The sequence below is a fragment of the Marmota flaviventris genome, chromosome 19 (assembly GCF_047511675.1).
Source record: "Marmota flaviventris isolate mMarFla1 chromosome 19, mMarFla1.hap1, whole genome shotgun sequence".
In the NCBI taxonomy this organism is placed as follows: domain Eukaryota; kingdom Metazoa; phylum Chordata; class Mammalia; order Rodentia; family Sciuridae; genus Marmota; species Marmota flaviventris.
The window spans coordinates 6,390,667-6,409,544 of NC_092516.1; the positions used below are offsets into that span (position 1 = coordinate 6,390,667).

At 39.4% G+C, this 18,878-nt stretch overlaps 1 protein-coding gene across 3 annotated transcripts; it reads left to right on the forward strand.

Annotated features, from left to right (window-relative positions):
• Znf200 (zinc finger protein 200) lies at nt 1-10,889 on the forward strand. 3 transcript variants are annotated; one of them, XM_027940644.3, is made up of 5 exons: nt 1-144; nt 837-1,167; nt 1,782-1,873; nt 2,168-2,285; nt 8,660-10,889. In XM_027940644.3, exons 2-5 carry the CDS (start codon nt 918-920, stop codon nt 9,355-9,357), a joined length of 1,158 nt encoding a protein of 385 aa, XP_027796445.2. In that variant the 5' UTR covers nt 1-144; nt 837-917; the 3' UTR covers nt 9,358-10,889. The 3 variants fall into 3 exon arrangements, with proteins under 3 accessions (XP_027796445.2, XP_071461583.1, XP_071461582.1); XM_071605481.1 differs by lacking the exon at nt 1-144 and having other exon boundaries at nt 170-1,167; XM_071605482.1 differs by lacking the exons at nt 1,782-1,873; nt 2,168-2,285.
• The last annotated feature ends 7,989 nt before the right edge of the window (nt 10,890-18,878 follow it).

Below are 18,878 nucleotides of genomic sequence, written 5' to 3' on the forward strand. Positions count from 1 at the left end.
GCCTCCCAGAAGGCACCGCACTGGGCTGTCCTCCCAACTGAAGGCGGCGCGTTCCAATAGTTGCCGGCGTCTCCTCTTCTCTTGCTGGTTTCCTGGTCTGTCAGCCGTCCTCAGCAAGCTCCTGGGGGCGAAAGGGTCCGAGAGGTGAGGGCTCCGAGGTGCGGGAGGCAGGCGGAAGCTCCAAGTGCGATCCATTGCAAAGATCTAGGCGTGTAGGAAGCCGGTGCGCACCCCCGGCAGTGCCGCCGGCCGAACTTGGCCATCGAGCTGTTCCTCGGCCGGTGGGAGAGACCCCAGAGTGGGCCTGGCCCTGTCGGCCCCGGGGTGATGTTCCTCGTCACTCTCAACAGGGATTTGGCAGAGCAGTCATGTGGCCTTTCGTTTGCTCCCTGGGAGACATCAGCCACCTCCAAAGGGTACCTGAGCTGCGGCCTGAGGGGCCAACCACCAACCTGCTTCTAATCATTCGCCCTCGGGTTGGACTCCAGATTTTTCTGTCTTCCAGCCAATTTCTCTCTGTACAAGCATAAGTTAAACTACTTCCCAATGGATTTTGCACTTCATATTTCTGGGGAAGATGTCCCTTGGCCTGCCGGCCGCCTTTACCCACTTCTCTTTGGTTCTTGAGTTTTGATTTTTAATTTTGGAGTCTTCCTTTCAGACCGTCTTTAAAAATATGCTATTCAGGGACCTTCTGTTTCAGATACGACTTCCCTTTCCCGCTGTCTTTGCTTTCTGGTTTAGATCTCGTGTGTCCTCACCACCCAACCTGTATATTGGAGCATCATCATGCCCTGCTTTGTCTTGTGGGTAATCCATGGTTTCTCTGTCTGCAGCTTTGCTCTCTGGCAGATTTTCTTCCGTAAGAGGTGGCTCTAGAATCCCCCAGAAACGAGTGTGGTCTTTTATTGCAAGGCATGATGACTGCAAAAGTGGTTCCCATATCCCCAAAGCCAAAGCAGTCCTTTATACTGAGAGTTCCTCCAGACTCCAAGCTGGGCCAAGACCTCCTTCAAGATGCCACTAGTGGGCCCAAGACCATCCACCAGCTGGTGCTGGAGCACTTCCTTACCTTCTTGCCCAAGCCAAGCCTGGTCCAGCCCAGTGAGAAAGTCAAGGAGACCTTGGTTATTATGAAGGATGTGAGTTCAAGCCTTCAGAACAGAGGTGAGGAGTATGTGCTTGTTTCACTAGAAGAGACGGTGGGTGGTACTGGGGGCTGAGACAGACTTCTATGTTAGTCAGAATTAAGAAGAGGATGATGGGTGTTAAAAAGGGAGCTAATTTTAATATGTTGGGGTACTTGCTTTCTTCTCAAGCTAGAGATTAAGTGATATGACAAGTGTGTGTAAAACCACAGAGTATGAGGTGTGTATATCTTTCTGTATTGTCAATTTCATCCAAACATTCTGGGGGGAATATCTTTTTAAGAATAAGGAAATAAGATGAATTATCAACTTGACTTCAGTTTATGTGTGATTTTAGAGATTTTGTGCTTTCTTAGGGCATCTTTTCACTTTGCTGAAAACCCCAATCTCTTCTGTAGTGACTCTCTCTTGGAGATTTTGAAAGGTGTTTAAGGGAATTCTTTTCATAATGAGAAGACACCAAAGGTTCAAGACCTGGGGTTTATGGCTTAACTTTTTCAGGGCTCACTGGAGAAGAGAAGGCTGTGGATTGCCTGCCAAAGGAACAAGGACAGCTTGGCTTGAATGTGTAGGCCACATGTCTGTATTAGAGTCACTGAGTTTTTCACTAACTATAGCTTCCTCTTTTCCCAGTGCAACCTCGTCCCTTAGTGAAGCTTCTGCCCAGAGAAGGAGTCCAGCAGAAACAGGAGACAGTGTCTCTGTGTTTTAAAGCTGACTCTGAGGTGGGTTTAGTTCTACCACTCACTGTCTGAGTGCATCACATTCTCTGCTATTGCAGCCTTCCCTTCTTGGCCGACCCATGCATAACCTTCTTGGGAGCCAGTTTTCTTGGATGTTTCTTTTCTGCTTTCTTCTGGCTCCTCTTAGCCTGGCTGTCCTATCTCTACTGCTCTGTGTGGAGTTTATAGATCTCTTTCGCCATCCTTTTCTTTGATCTCTGTACCTAAGTCTTCCTTGCCACAGGGCTGCTAAGGAGCCTCAGTTACTAAGAAGAAGGGGGCTTCTTGTTCTTTCAGGAGCTGGTGGTCTTTGAGGATTTGAATGTATTTCACTCCCAAGAGGAATGTGTGAGCATGGATCCTGCTCAACAGCCCACATCAGAGAAGGACAGTGTTGGAGAGATGATGTTACTAAGTAAGAAATCAAGTATTTTGCGTATTCAGATTGTGTGCTATAGCAAAAGTGTGTCCTTCATTTCTGGAACCTTTGAGGTACTATTCACACTTGCTAAAGCACAAGCACATTTGTGTTTTACTTTTGTTTTATTCCTTGTGGCAGATCCTAGCCACAAAATTCCAGCTGTGGGTGGCCATTTTCCCTGTACTTGAAGGCACTGAGGGAAGAAAGGACTTCTTTTAGTAAGCAAGATCTGCAAACCAATGGAAAATGTGGGCAGACTGTTTTTGAACCCTTTTTCTGGAGTTTGTTCTCGCAAGTATATTTTGAATTAGTGTTTTCATTGGACACATCACTATTTTACGTCCCTCTCTTCTCTCTCTTTTTTTTTTATGTTTAGTAGGTGTGAAGTCCACTAGTGTAAGTGAAAGTATAGCTCACTTTCAGTAAAAATAATACCTAACACTGTACTGAACACTTATATGCTAGGCATTGATCCATATACTTTGCATGCATTTATTGTTTTATGTACTTCTCACTTTATTACTATGGGAATTGTTATTACTATATAGATGACAAACTGGAGTAAAGAAGAGGTTAAGAAACTTTCCAGAGGCTCATAGAGCTATATCTCCCACCCTTTTTAAATTTTTTATTTTGAGACATTCTCACTAAGTTGCTTTGGTCCTCACTAAGTTACTGAGGCTGGCCTTGAACTTGCAATCCTCCTTCCTCAGCCTCCCATGTGGTCGGGATTACAGGCATGTGCCACCACCCACAGCTGAAGCAGGGATGTGGACTAGGGGAATCTAGTATCAGAGTTTGTAGTCATGACCCAGAGCTGTGTGGCCTCTTGGCCACATTCTCATAATTTTATCAGTTTCCTGTAAGGTCTGTTAATGGGACTGCCTTTATTTGTCCTTATTTTCCAAATATCCCCAGTGCTACATGTGAACTGATTTGGAAGCAGCCTTGCTGTAACCTGCTTAGACATGCTTCAACTTTCCTCTAGAAATATGTTGCCACCCTAGAAGCAGATGCCTTCTGTTTTCCTGAGTGCCTAATACTTTTAACTTTTCCCTCATCTGAGGCTGAAGTTGAGCAGAGAGTAAGATGGGGGAGTTGCCTGGAGTCACACAAATCAATTATTACTGTAGAACCCTCAGCTGCATTGAACTGTCTGCTCAGGGCCAGTGATGTATAATGGCCTCCCACTGGATGCTTTCTCAAATATATTCTTTATTGTAGAGATAAGTATAAAAATATTAGATTTATTACTCTGGGTTTTTCCTGGGTCTTGGGCAAAGCTAATATTATTTTGTATGACTGATTATCAGGTATGTTGACAATCCTTTAGCCATGTACTTTGGAGCCCTAAAACCTAGTCTTCATCTTTCCCACCTCCCTTTCTCTGCCCATACCTTGAAGGTTTAAACTTAGAGTCATTCACCAACATTTCATAAATGCTACGTGCTTTTTCCTTAGGCAGGGTTGGAGTTGAAATTCAGCATGTTACAAAGATATGTAATGCTCCATTCCTGCCTTCTACCACCCTCCTCCAATGTGGTTTGTCAGACAAGTTGATTACTTTAAAAGATAAGCAGTGTGGAATTTGTATAGATATGAAGAGCTGTCAAAAGGTTAAGGTAGGATTTAGATCTGGTGACGGAATTTGCAAGATGGATTTGATTTTAGATGAGATTAAATCTATGGCAAGAAATAAAATTATTGTCTTCTGTATCTTTGTAAATTGGAAACTGGAAGACAGAAGGATATAGAGAATTGGAAATCAATCAGCATATAAGTGATGGTTGAGTCATATTTAATCATTTGCAAAGGGAAAAGTATAATGGTTGAATCTCATGGAGACAGGAGCCAAAGGAGAGTCCTTAACATAGGGAATCAGAGAATATGTGTATCAGTCCAAATGAACTGCATAAAGCGGGTTGGGGAAATAGCTCAGTTAGTAGAGTGCTTGCCTAGCATGCACAAAGCCCTGAGTTCATTCCCCAGCACCACCAAAAAAACAAAAACCACTAACCCCAAATGAACCGCATAAAAATAGGTGAAAAAGGTAGGACATTTAAACAGATCTCAGTAAGAGTTCTTAGTTCTTATGGGTCCTCTCCACTATGGTAAGAGAATAATACACCTTTTCCATATTGACACATTGGCTAAATACTATGGAACAAAAGAAGACTGAGTATGTTCCAAAAAGTAGAAATAGTACATTAGAATCCATTACAATTTAGTATAACTTACAACTAGAAATTAATAATGAAATCTGAAAATAAAAGTTTCTTCTGCCAGAAATTTTAAAACTGTTAAGCAAACTTGGGTTAAAGAGAGAAATACAAATAAGAATTGCATAATTTTTCTAAAAGACACTATCAGAATCTATGATGTAACCTAAAATGATGTTCAAAAGAAAAATCATGGCCACTAAATGTGTATTAATTTAGAAAAAAGACAGTAGATGAGCCTCTGATTCAAAGTTATAACAACAGTAGGGTAGATTTAAAAAGAATATAAGATTAGAAATTAATGAGTTAAAATGAGGGAAAAGCCTGGGAAAATAGAGTAAGTAGAAAAATGTAAGGGGCTGGGGATGTGGCTCAAGCGGTAGCGCGCTTGTCTGGCATGCGTGCGGCCCGGGTTCGATCCTCAGCACCACATACAAAAACAAAAGATGTTGTGTCCGCCGAAAACTGAAAAATAAATATTAAAAAATTCTCTCTCACTCTCACTCTCTCTTAAAAAGAAAAATGTAAAATTTTCAGAGGAAATTAGAATTATCAAAAAATTAGCCCCCGACTCAAGAAAGAACACCAACTTCCAACAGTTTCACAGAAGATTTCAGGCAGTTCAGTTTCACTAAAACTCCCAGAGTACAGAAAAAGAAGGAAGATTTACAAATTCTATAAAATTAGTAGAACAAAAATACCAAAACTTGATTTAAAAAATTGCTATAACCAAGTAATATTTAGTCTGGGAATGCAAAAGTAACTTAATAAACTATTAAGAATTGAAGAAACAGCTGAGTATTGTGGAGAATATTTGTAATCTCAGCAACTCAGGAAGCTGAGGTGGGAGGATCGCAGTTTGAGGTCAGTTTCAGCAATTTAGCAAGATCCTAAGCAACTGTCTCCAAAAAAAAAAAAGCTAGGTTCAATCCCCAGTACCATAATTAATTAATTAATTAATTTTTAAAAACTACCTCTATTTATATGGTATAATTATGTAACTGGAAACCTCCAATGAATGTCTAAAAACTTACTACAAATAATAAGAGCATTCAGTAAGCAAAGGAATGTGAAATAAATGAACAAAAATCATCAGATTTTGTAATGCAAAAGAAAAAAATCATTTGAAAGGTGTGGTGGGAGACTCTACTAAAATAGTAACATTAACTACCTAGGAATAAAGTTATTTGCAAAATATATGAGGAAACTTGGAAAGGACACAAAAGTAGAAGAAAAAATAGGTTCATTTTGGCTTGTGGTTTCAGAAGTTTCAGTCCATGGTTAGCTCTTCTCACTGTTCTTGGCCCTGTGGCAAGGCAGCACATTAGACAGGGAGTAGAAGCTGGAGCACAGCTGCTCACCTCCGGGCAGCAGGAAGCAGAGAGGAAGAGGCTGGGGTGTCAATATTCCCTTCAAGGGGACACTCCCAATCATCTAAGGTACTTCCACTAGCCCCCCCTCCCAAAGGTTCTGCCACTTCCCATATCACCACAGGCTGAAAACCAAATCTTTAGCATATGGGCCTTTGAAGGACAGTTAAGACCCAAACCATATCACTCTGTCAGATATTAAAACAGCCCACAAAGTCTCCATAATTCAAACAGTGGGATATTGGCACATGAGTAGATGGATTCCAATGGGATGGAATACAAAGTCCAGAAATGACTGCAAATACATATAAAGTCAGATCTCGTGTCAGCAAAGTAAACACAGAATTTTATTTTATAATTTTTTTATTTATGAGTTTGTTTGTTTGTTTGGTAGTATCTGGGATTGAACCCAGCTTCACTTTACCTCTAAGCTATATCCCAAGCCCTTTTTTATTATTTTGAGGCAGGGTCTCGCTAAATTGTAGGCTACCCTTGAACTTGCAACCCCCTTTCCTCAGCCTCCCAAGTAGCTGAGATCATAAGCATGCACCACTGCCCCCAGCAAAGAGGGACTTTTGGGCAAAAGGTGTTGCGACAGGTGAGAAGCCACTAGTGAATCATTACCTTACTTAACATTACCAAGAACTCCAAAGGGATCAAAGGTCTTTCAAGCAAACTAACACAAAAAACAAAACCACAGTTAGAAAATATGGATGAATTCTTTTGTAACCTTGGGATAGTAAGGCTTTTGTAATTAAGGTTCAGAAGTCTAGCAGCTTTGAAAGAAAAATAATAAAATACATAAAAATTAAAACTTGTGCATGGCGGAATAAGAAAAATATATAAATAAAATACAATATATTGGAGACAGTGTTTGCAACTGAGGCAGAAAAAAAAAAAGTCATAGAAGAATAGCCAGCAAACAAAACTTTGTGAAATCTTGAAAGACTGATGTATTTTTTTTTTCTGGTTTTAATGTGGAGTTATAGAGGAATAGTTCAATTTTTTAAAATATTAATTAATGATGATTGACAAATTAATGATGATTAAGTTCTATAATAATTAATTAATGATTAAGTTCTATAATATATAAAATTTATATATTTATGAAATTAATAATAAATTATTTTGCATAATTAAAATTACAGTGATGCATTGCTTTATACCTGTTAAACATTTTTAAATTTCATATTGGCAAGATGAAGTAAAACTGATAACTCACACAGTAATGGTTATATTGACATTGATACCGTGCTGGAAAGTAGTATGGTAATTCATCTCAAGAGCAGTGATGAGCTAGATCCTGTGGGTGCATGCCTATAATCCCAGTGACTTTGGATGCTGAGGCAGGAGGATCACAAATTTAAGGCCAATCTCAAAAACTTAGCAAGACCCTGTCTCAAATTTTTTTTTAAAAAAGAGCTGGAGCCAAAGCGTGGAGCAGGTGGAGCCGGCAGCGCAGGCCAGAAGCAGGGAGTGCGGGTGGTCATAGGGAGTTTTTTGGGAGGGGGGCTGGGGATGTGGCTTGGAGGTGGAAAAGAAAGAAAGAAAGGGTGGGGGAGAGAGGGAGGGAAGTAAGGGAGGAAGGAAGGAAAGAAGGAGAAAAAACAGTGTTAAAAATTAAAAATTGGCATATGCTTTAACCCAGCATTTTCATTATTCTAAGATAGTAATTTAAAAATAATTAAAAAGAAAAAATCTATTGAAGTGAAACTGCTGTAATGTAGCAGAGATTTACATCCCATCTTGTGGATCAGTCACATGAAGGGGTTGGTTTCAACCTTTTACTTTATCCTCCATCTGTTCTCCAGAATTTAGAGCTTACTTGTCACCCCACCTATTCACAATAGACTTTTCTCACTTTGCTACCTACTTTTTATAATCTATTATTTTATACAGACATTATTTTGAGCTATAATATAAAAAAAGAGAAGGCTATATATCATAAGTATACAGCTCAGGTTTTCACAAAATGTACACAGTTATCTAACACCCACAATTATTGTTCTTAGCACCCCAGAAATTTCTCTTGTCTCCTCCCAGTCATTCTTCCCCTTCCTTCCCAAAGAAAAACTGCTGATTTCTAATGCCATAGTTGCATTTTATTGGTTGTAGTAAATCCTTTAATAGCCAAATACCAATCACTTGTGTGAATATGCAGTGCCTTCTTTAATTTTGGCCATTTTGAATTGTTTCCAGTTTTTTCTTTCTTTCCTTTTTTTTGGTGGTGGTGCTGGGGATTGAACCCAGGGCCTTGGGCATGTGAAGCAAGTGCTCTATTAACTAAGCTATATCCCTAGCCCTCCAGTTTTTTTCTTGTATATGATATTGTAAAATTGGTATAATATTGCACTGTTTAGCACAGTAAAAACCTGAAGCACTTCATTCTATCACTAGACTCCAAAGATTATGAACCGTGCCCTTTATTATGCATATCCTTTACCCCTACCCCCACCCCCCCCCGTGTCCTTAGCTGAGTGCTCCTACACAGAATATAAGGTCAGTATGAACTTTGTGCCAGTTGAGAAACAAATATGTGAAATCTTTTAGTGCATTCCCACTCACTTTTTAAGAAAAGTGAAAAGAGGACTGTGGGAGACAGACTGACAGTCATCTATCATGTGCTCAATAAGAGTAGAAAAAGAGGGTTAATGATGGTTATCTGCCAGACTTCAAATATCTGACTTTCAAGGTTATTGTTTCATAAGATACCCAGCTTGTCTTTTCCTGCCTGGTATTGTTCTGTCCCTCAAATTTATTACAGTTTTTGTTTCCACAGCCAATGACATTCCTACAAGTAAAGATCTTCAGAAGGGAAATTGCCGAGAAAAGTCTTTGGATGGCGATGGAGTGGATTGTTCCTTGGTCTCTGAGCAACCTCCAGGTAGCCAAGAAGAAAGACTAAATACATCCATTCCACAGCAAAGGAAAATGAGAAATCTTTTAGTTACCATTGAAAATGACACTCCACTAGAGGAGCTCTCGAAATTTGTGGACATCAATGTTATTGCACTTACTCGAAGTCGGAGAACAAGGAGATGGTACACTTGTCCACTGTGTGGGAAGCAGTTTAATGAAAGCTCTTACCTTATTTCCCACCAGAGGACTCACACTGGAGAGAAACCCTATGACTGTAGCCACTGTGGGAAAAGCTTCAATCATAAAACAAACCTCAATAAACATGAGCGAATCCACACAGGAGAGAAGCCTTATTCCTGTTCTCAGTGTGGGAAAAACTTTCGCCAGAATTCTCATCGGAGTCGCCATGAAGGAATCCATGTAAGGGAGAAGGTATTTAAGTGTCCAGAATGTGGGAAAACCTTCCCAAAAAACGAAGAATTTGTGCTTCACCTGCAGAGTCATGAGACTGAGAGGCCATACGGTTGCAAAAAATGTGGGAGAAGATTTGGTCGGCTGTCAAACTGTACCCGGCATGAGAGGACCCACTCTGCATGTAAGATCCGAAAGCAGAAATGAGATTGGGAATCATCCTTCCTCAGCCTGAGAAGTTTCACAAGGCTGCCTAAAAACACACAGATATGTGAAAACCTCATTATAGCCAAATTTGGATAAATACCCATGTTGGCTAAACCTCAGTTGTTAGAAAATTCACAGAGAGGGAAATATCTTCAAGGGCTGTACCTCAGTTAGCATTCAGACTTCCTGGACTAAGGAGCTTTCTTTGTGAAGTTGTACAACAATATGTAGGTCACAGATCCCTTTCCCAAGAATTTAAATTTGAAAGAGTCTGGGGCTGCTTACATGCAAGGTGAGCTGGACAGTCACATCTATTGAAATAGATCTCTTTTCCCTTGCATGGGAATTCACACTTGAGAAAAGAGAACACAAAAGTCTATCTGGAATTGATCTCCCAGAAAGAACCAAACTACTGGTTTGTTAAGTCAACAGCTTCTAATAACAGTTCCTATAACGCTTGCATAACATCCTGATATGGCTTGAGTGTTGAATTGTTTACTCTTTGATATAGGAAAACTAAAGCATTTGAATGTCAAAAGACTTACCCTTATTTGTAATAGTGATCTAAAATAATTATTAATTTCAAAAACATTTGCAATTTGGGGCTAAAATGGGCTGTTTTATAGAAATCCTTTTCACACCATAATTTGAAGGTCTCTCTACTATTCTTGATTCTTTATAGCTGTTAATCTCAGACAGCTGTCTCATGCCTCTCCCTTGCCAAAAGAGGTTCAGATCACTCAGGTCTGACCAACCAGCACCACTGCTGTCTGGGAAAGCTCTTCAGGATCTTTTCCCTTTGTGATCCAAGGTCTTAACTGCTAGGAAGGAAAACCTGGAAGCTAAAGAAAAGTAACAGACCTACAGACAGGAAAAAGTTGGCTTGGATCCACAGCTAGGCATAACCTCCCTTAGGCTTAATTCCCCTTTACACAGTCAACAGACCTTTGAATGGTCACTACTTCACAAGGCAAAGTGTTTAGAGACTATGCCTTTAGTGGTTAGCTCCATTGTCCCTCAAGAAATGGGATTCTATGGGTCTTCTTGTAGTGGATGGTCATCGTCCTTCCTTCTGATAGCCAGGCCCTCCTGTGCGATCTGCCTGGAGTCAAGAACAGTGGTGCCTCAATGGGACTCGTCCTGCATTTTGATTAGGGATTCTTGGTCGGTTTTGGTTTTTTTTTCCCAAAGTTTTACTTGGTTATTCTGTCTGGAATGGGTTCAGCCTATAAGCCATTTGGGAAGATTTATTAATTTTCACAGATTTTTGTTTTATACCCAGAAACATGCCTTCTTACTTAGTTACAGTATTCCTGTGCAAATTTTTCTATTTTTTTCACTTAAATTCTATCCAGTTTTGTTATTTTTCATTTTTCAAATTGGTTAATTCTCTTATATAGGAAAGTTTTTAAAAAATATTTGTGTGCCACCTCACTGAATGGTTTTTTTCAATAATTTCTCAGGAAAAGTTGTCTAGTTCTGTTTGTGGTAAACATTTACCATCTACAAATAATAGTTTGTTCCTTTCTGCCTATTGGTATTTTTTTGTTTCTGTTTTTATTTTTTTAACATGATTCTAAGGTTTGTTGGTACAAAGTATTCTGAAAAAAAAGGACACTTTATGATCCAGTTCATCATAGGAAATCATAATTTCAAAACAAAACAAAAATCCTAAACACTTAAAAACAGAAAAATTGCCCTTTATATACTTCCTATATCAAGTCAACAGTGATCTTTAAAAGAAGGGACAAAACTGGCTACCCACACATTCTAGTGATTCTTTGGAAATCCCCACACACTAGGATGGGGTCTCCAGGCTGGTTCTGCCTGGGCCATTGTTGCCTGGTGCTGATGGGGCAGGCCTGCTGAACCTGGGGCTCCTCCAAGGGTACCTGGCCTGACACCTTCCAGTGTTGGCCTGGGTCCCTGGAAATCAAGCAAATTAGCTCAGTAAGGAGCTCATTAACACTTGAGTAAAAAAGATGAACACAGCCATGACAAGTTTCCCAATATAGCTGCAAGCACAAGCACTAGAGAGTGTGAAGAAACAAAGATCCAATTCCAAACACAACTACAAATGGAAAACATCCATTCCCAAAGATGCTGTGCTGGAGTGTCCTGTAAGGCAGAGGTGGGAGGACAGACCAGGAGATCTAACAGTGCATAGGTAGCTACAAACTGATGAGCACTAGATTCTAGCAGTTACAGGTGGGTTTTCCAAGAGGAAAACATAGCTACAAGACATGAAAAAAATGTTCAGGCTTACAAGTAGCCTAAGAATTACAAATTGAAGAAGACAAGATGTCTTGGGGGGGTGGTTTTGGCAAAATATAGCTGACAGCTGAATCCACCCACACTATGATAATGTTAAAAACCATTATTCCTTTTCTCAGCCATTTATCATCTATGTCATCTAAGAAAAATCATGACATATAACTCTAAAAAATTAGAAACCTAAATGGTTGGATAAATATAAAAAGTTACAAAGCTAATAAAATTTTCACTAACCTTAGTTGACAGGGTGGGTCTCCACTTTTTCCATTCTCTCTTGAGTTCACATCAGTTTTACCTCCAACCCACCATTCCCTGAACTGCTTTTGTCAGGGTCACCAAAGATATCCGATTTCCCCAAGTACAACATCCAAATATCAGTTTATTTTAGACTGGCATTTGGCATTCTTAATCATACCCTTTCTGAAACTTCCCCCACTAGTTTCACAGGACCCTATTCTCCCCTGGCTTTGTTTTTTGTTTTTGTTTTTTCTTGACTAGGGATCAAACTCAGGGGTGCTCTACCATTAAGCTACATCCCTAGCCCTTTTATTTTTTATCTTGAGAGGCAGGGTATTTCTAGTGGCTGAAGTTGGCCTTGAACTTGTAATTCTCCTCCCTCAGTCTTCCAAGTGGCTAGCATTACAGGCCTGTGCCACCACACTTGGATTTGTTCTGCATTTACTGAAGCCTTTAATCTGTGGTTTCAAACTTTGCTGCCCATTGAAACTACCTGGAGGGCTTTTAAAAAATATATGAAAGCTCAGAGAACACACTAGACCAATTAAATTGGAATTTGATGGGCACCGACATTGATATTTTTTAAGACTGTATTTGTAAAAATTAATGATACTTGCCAAAGCATAGTAAGGAAGGCTATTAAGGACCATCATGATAGGGGAGAGAAATGGTGTTCAACTCCAAATACAGCACAAACAAGTGGAGATTTATAGCCAAGTAGTATGGTCAGGTTCAGTAGATGAAAATTCGCTAAGAGGAAGTGTCAGGGGCAAGGGACATTCTGACTAGACTGACTTGACAGGATTCTTGCCAAAAACAAACCAGGGTGATCAGACATCTCCTGGGGATGGTGTAGAATGAGGGACCTGATCACTTTCAGGATAGGATATTCTTGGTAAACTGACCTAGTAGGGTTCTTTTGTTAAAACAATTTTACCAAAAAAAAAAAAAATAGATGGGCCTAGGAGAAGTCTGAGTAAAGTTTGGCTAAGCAGAGAGTCATTGTCAGCTTCCAGGTGATACCAGTGGTCAACCAGGAGACACAATTCTAAATTTTGAAGGGCCCCAGGGCTCAGTCCTTAGCCCACTTAGTGTCTTTTCTGTGAGGTTTTCAACACTAAGAGCACAATAGAATTATCAAGATAGTTTCCAAAATTACCAATGTCTGGGTCAAAGCCCAGAGGATATTATTCCATTTGTCTGGAACCAGATGGAGAATTGCTGTCAGTTATCTCACCCAATTTCATGGTGCCAAGGACTGTACATATAATTAACATTCAGAATACTTCATCTAAGAACAGCAGAACACACAGTCTTCTCAGGCTTACATGGAACATTCACCAGGACTGACCACATTATAGGCTGTAAAACACACCTTAGCTAATCTAAAAGAATAGAGGTCATCCAAAGCATACATTCAGGTCACAATGCAATCAAACTAAAAAATCAATAAGGGAAAGATAACTGAAAATCCCAAAATGTCTAAAGATTAAACAGCATTCTTCCAAATAACAAATGGGTCAAAGACAAAGTGTCAAGAAAATTTAAAGATATTTTGAACAAAGTCCAAATGAAAGTTGTGAGGTACAGCAAAAGCAGTGGTAATAGGGAAATTTATAACAAAGAATGTACATATTAGAAATTCAAAGTTCTAAATTTTGTTTGTATGGTTTTACATTAAAGCTTTTGTCTGTGACAAAAGACCAAGAAAATCAACTTAAAAGTGAGAAAGGTTTATTTTGGCTCACTTTATTCCATGGTCATTTGGCCCTGTTTCTTTGGGCTTGTGGCTGCACAGTATATCATGGTGGGAGGAGTATATCATGTGTATATCATGTGCTGGAGGAGACCTGTTCGTGTCATGACAGCCAGGAGGCAAAGAGGAAGGGACTGAGATCCCAATACTTTAACTTTCTTCTGCTAGGCCCCACCTCCTAAAGGTTCTGCCGTCTCCCAATAGCACCACAGGCTAATGGCCAAGTCTTTGGGGTACACTCCAGATCCGAACTATAGCAGAAAGCGTCCACCTTAGGAAACTAGATAAAGAATGGCAAATTAAAACCAAAATAAGTAGAAAAAATAACTAGTAAAAGGGCAGAAATAAATGAATTAAAAACAATAGAGGAGGATCTGGGACTGTAGCTCAGTGGTAGAGCACTTGCCTAGTATGCATGAGGCACTGGGGTTCGATCCTCAGTACCACATTAAAAAATAAAATAACGGCATTGTGTCCATCTACAACTACAAAAAAAATTTTAATAAAAAAAGAAGAAAGTAAATAAAAATGAAAGCTTGTTCTTTCACAATAAAATCAGATGGTATAGAAAAAGAAAAGAGGGAAGATTCAAATCACAACTATCAGAAATGAACTAGAGACAACTACTGATCCTTTGGAAAGGATGAAAAGAGAATATTATCAAAAACTTGATGGCTATAAACTTGATAACCTAAATGAAATGGAGTAATTCCTTGGAACACAACCTACCAAAACTCAAAAGGAGAAATAGATAATCTTAATAGGCTTATATCTATAAAATAAATTTAATAACTAATAGCCTTACAAAACAAAGCACAAGGCCCAGATGGTTTTACTGATGAACTTTACAAAACATTTAAGGAAAAAAATCATGCCAATTCTTTACAATCTCTTCTAGAAAGTAGAAGCAGAAGGAATGCTTCCTGTCTCATTCTATGAGGCTAGTATTACCAAATACCAAAAACAGATGCAGACCAATGTCTTCCACAAACGTGCAAAAAAAAATTCTCAACAAAATATTAGCAAATTAAACCTAACAATGTTTAAAAATAATTGCATACCAAGACAAAGGATTTAGTCCATGTTTGCAAGATTTATTCAATATTCAGAATCAATTTTATCGGGCTGGGGATATAGCTCAGTTGGTAGATGCTTGCCTTGCATGCACAAAGCCCTGGATTCAATCCCCAGCACCACACACACACACAAAAAAAAAACATCATAACAGAATGTTATCCATCCCCTGAACAGGCTAATGAAGAAAAATATTTTTATTAGTTGACAAAGTTTCAAAAAGAGTTTTAAAGAGAGTCCTGTAGTTATCCAGGCTAATGAAGAAAAATCACATGATAATATTAATAGATGTAGAAAAACATTTAATAAAACTCAATATTCATTTGCAATTTTAAAAAATGCAATCCAGACACAGAGGGAAACTTAAATGGATAAATAACATGCACAAGAACTTAATTCTGACATGATACTGTGCAAAGATCGGGAATGAGGATATGCCTCTCACCACCCCTATTCAACTGAATATAGGAAGACCTATAGACATGCAAGGACAGTGAACCCTTAGTGAATTCAGGAGACTTAGCCTTAAGCATCAGTGCTTGCTAACATTGGAAAAGACAGGACCACCAGACATTATGTGCCTTCTAGTTGAAGAACACACCAGCCTCTGTGATGTGGTCTTGTCAAAAAATTACAGTTGAATCTGATCAAGCCTCTAGATCTAAATCCCATTTAAAGGAAATAGAGTGGACAGAGAGGAAAGATTTATGATGAAGATGCATTTATTAAAATCCAGACTGTGGGAGATTCTACAGAACAAATAGATCAGTTTCTTCAATGAATGTATTGGAAGGATAAAAGATATAGAAGGGTAACTTATAGTTTAAATGAGAATCTAAATAATAGTTAAGGGACATAACAACTGATTGTATTGTGCAGGCTCAAAATCTGGATTCAAAAATCTGGAAGAAGACTTTCGTGAGAAAAATTGGAAGTTTTTGATAAGGTTAAATAGTTGCTATTATTTTCTAAGGCTTGATAAGGATATCTTTTTTTTTTTTTTTTGGTGTAGATGGACACAACACAATGCCTTTATTTTTATATGGTGCTGAGGATCAAACCTGGGTCCCGCCCATGCCAGGGGAGCGCTCTACCACTGAGCCACAAACCCAGCCCCTGGTTGTTTTTTTAAAGAGAGTCCTGTAGTTACGGATGTAGTAGTAGAGGACTTGCCCACTCTGTGCATGACCCTGGGTTTAAACATCAGCCCTGCAAGAAGACTGGAAGGGAGAGAGATACACAGAGAAATAATTATAATTATTAAAGATACACAGATAAATAATTATAAATGAAATGATGCCTGAGATTTAAAAAATGGGGGGAAATATTAGCAAATTAAACATAGAGGTAGAAAGTAAACAGTATTTCTGTGAGTGGATAATTACTGCACTTAAGTAATGTGTATGTGTGTAGATCAACTTATCTATGCTGTCTTGTGTATATTTTAAATTTTCCACAATGAAGTATTTTTGTTGAAAATTCAGTACTTAGCTAGGAATGTAGCTCAGTGTTAGTGGCTTGCCTAGCATAAATAGGGCTCTGGGTCCTGTCTCCAGCACTGCAAAAATAATCAGTACTGTTTTATTAGTTGACAAAGTTTCAAAAAACTTAAAATGCCCAGGAGTTAAGAAAGCAACCTCACTCCCTGATAGAAAACAATTGATCAAAACTTTTTGGAAGGCATTGTAAATATGTATTAGTGTCAACTATCATCCAGTCTAAGAATTTATCTCCAAGAAATAATCAAGGACGCCTGCAGGAATATATTTTGAAGACTGGACTAAGGACATATTATTTATAAATGTTGAGAATGAATGGGAGGTTGACAGCCTGACGTGTGAGGAGCTCTGCTGGCCCACTACCCAGTGAAATTGGTGCAAATTAGCTTAAAAAGCAGCCATAGCCTCTGAAAATGGTCCTAGTGGCAAACAGCAGCAAAAGAAAACATCTATCCAAAAAAAACTATGAAAATTCAATGAGAAAGGTGAGACTGGTATTGAACCAAGACCATTCCAGCCGTCTACATTAACAGCTTCGGGAGTCAGAAACTCCATCTTGAGCCGCAGCATCTAACAAAGCAGGACAATCTCTCCTGCCATCTCCAAGCTAGAGGGTTTCATTCTCAGAATGAGCTCTGCACTATAGCATTCCTCCTCCTGCCCCCAGCTGCCTGCTGCTAAGTCCCTGGGGAGCACAGTAAACAGTTCCCTCCTTCCACTCAACTCCCACAGGCACATGGCATGCTGAGAATACTGTAGCCCCAAAGGCCCTTCCTTTGGATCAAGGGACTGGGTTTCAAGCAATGAGAGGCAAACTAAGAAGACCCCAGGCTGCTGCATCTCTCTCTACCCACCAAATTCTCAGTGCCCAGAGGGAGTGTCACTCAGAAAGCATCTTGTCATTGTTCCCACCTCCAGCTCCAGAGTTCTGACTTGGAGATTTTTGACTGGAAGGAAAAACAGGTCATAAACAGCTCCTAATCTCTTTCCAAAGAAACTATCTTAATTTACAACAGTGCATGAAGTTTAAACCTAAGGGCACTCTCAAGAGCAGTGGAGGTTTTGTTGAAAGAATTGGGAGGACATTCTTGGATCTAATGGTACAGCCCAGACTGTATAGGCTAGCTAGTTTGCCAAGGAAAGCTAGAGAATAAGATAGCTGGGAGGAGCCTTCCCCAGGGTTAGAACAAATATCAAAAAAGACCACAGAAACTATTCCTTTAAAGGAGTCTAATTTGGTTAAACTCTTTTGTAGAGGAATTTATGCTCTATTAAAATAGTAGTGCAATTATCTGTAAATTACTGCATTTAACAACTAGTGTGGTCATCAAGAATGTAAGAGAGCCCCACCCAACTCTAGGTCATCCCAGGGTGATTGGCATGCCCAAACTTGCACTTCCATGAGGAGTAACATCAGAGGCTCAGTGCTGTCAATTTAGAGGTTGGAGGATTAGATTTCATAAAATAACCTAGCTGTTGCTAAATAAATAAACAAGCAAATAACAAGAACAAATCCCTGAGGAGAAGGGAGAAGTACCCAGAGATGCTACAACATATCTTTTAAAATGTCTAGTTCCAACAACAACAAAAAAAAAAAAGTAGAAAATATGCCAACAAACAAACACCCCAGAAGATTATGACCCACACACCAAAAGAGCAGGACCAGAAATTGCCTGTGAGAGTGACCTGGTATCAGATTTACCAAAAATATTTCAAAGTGATAATTATTAAAATGTTCACAAAACTAAAGGGTAGTGTGATGTGTGATTAAATAAGTAAATAAAAGTACAATGACAATACCACATGAAATAGGGGATAAGGAAATAGAAAAGGTGAAAAAAAGAGCCAAATGGAAATTCTGGAGGTGGAAAGTATAATAAATTAAAAATTCAATACAGGGCTCGACAGATTTGGACTATGTATTGGATGGTTTTCCATCACTGTGACAAAATACCTGAAAAAAATCACGTTAAAGGAGGAAAGGTTTATTTTGGCTCAGTTTCATTGGCTTCAGTTCATAGTTGTCTGGTCCCATTGCTGTGGGCTTGTGGTAAGACAGAACATCGTGGTAGGGAGCACATGGTGGCGCAGAGTTGCTCACCTCATGGCAGCCAGCAGAGGGAGAGAAAAGAAAGGGGCCTAGGACAAAATAAACTCTTCCCAGGTGTGTTCCCAGTTACCTGCTTTCTCTAGCTAGGCCCACCTACAGTCTCTACCACCTCCTAATAGTGTCATGAGCTGGGGACCAAACCCTCAACATATGAGCCTTTGGGGGACATTCCACATCCAAACCATAATAAACTGATGGAAGGAAGAATTAGCAAACTTGAAGGTGAAGTAATTAAAGATTATGCAAGATGAAGAACAGAGAAAAATGAACAGAACCTCAAAGAAATGAAGACAACATTAAATGCACCAAATACGCATAGGAGTACTAGAAGGAGGGGGGAAATATTTAAAGAAATAACTACTGAAGCTGGGCATGATGGTGCACGCCTAATCCCAACAGCTTGGGAGGCTGAGGCAGGAAGATGAAGAGTTCAAATCCAGCCTCAGAAACTTAGAAAGACCCTGTCTCAAAAAATAAGAAGGGCTGGGGCTCTAGTTCCATGGTAGAGCACTTGCTGAGCACTCATGAGGCCCTGGATTTCATCCAGTATTGAAAAAAAAAGAAAAAAGTC

Bases quoted from the DNA above. Each gene is read 5' to 3' on its own strand.
- Znf200 (XM_027940644.3), top strand. From the start codon at position 918: ATGATGACTGCAAAAGTGGTTCCCATATCCCCAAAGCCAAAGCAGTCC. The intron at 1,168-1,781 runs GTGAGGAGTATG...CTCTTTTCCCAG, and splicing joins TTCAAGCCTTCAGAACAGAG to TGCAACCTCGTCCCTTAGTG. The intron at 2,286-8,659 runs GTAAGAAATCAA...TTGTTTCCACAG, and splicing joins TGGAGAGATGATGTTACTAA to CCAATGACATTCCTACAAGT.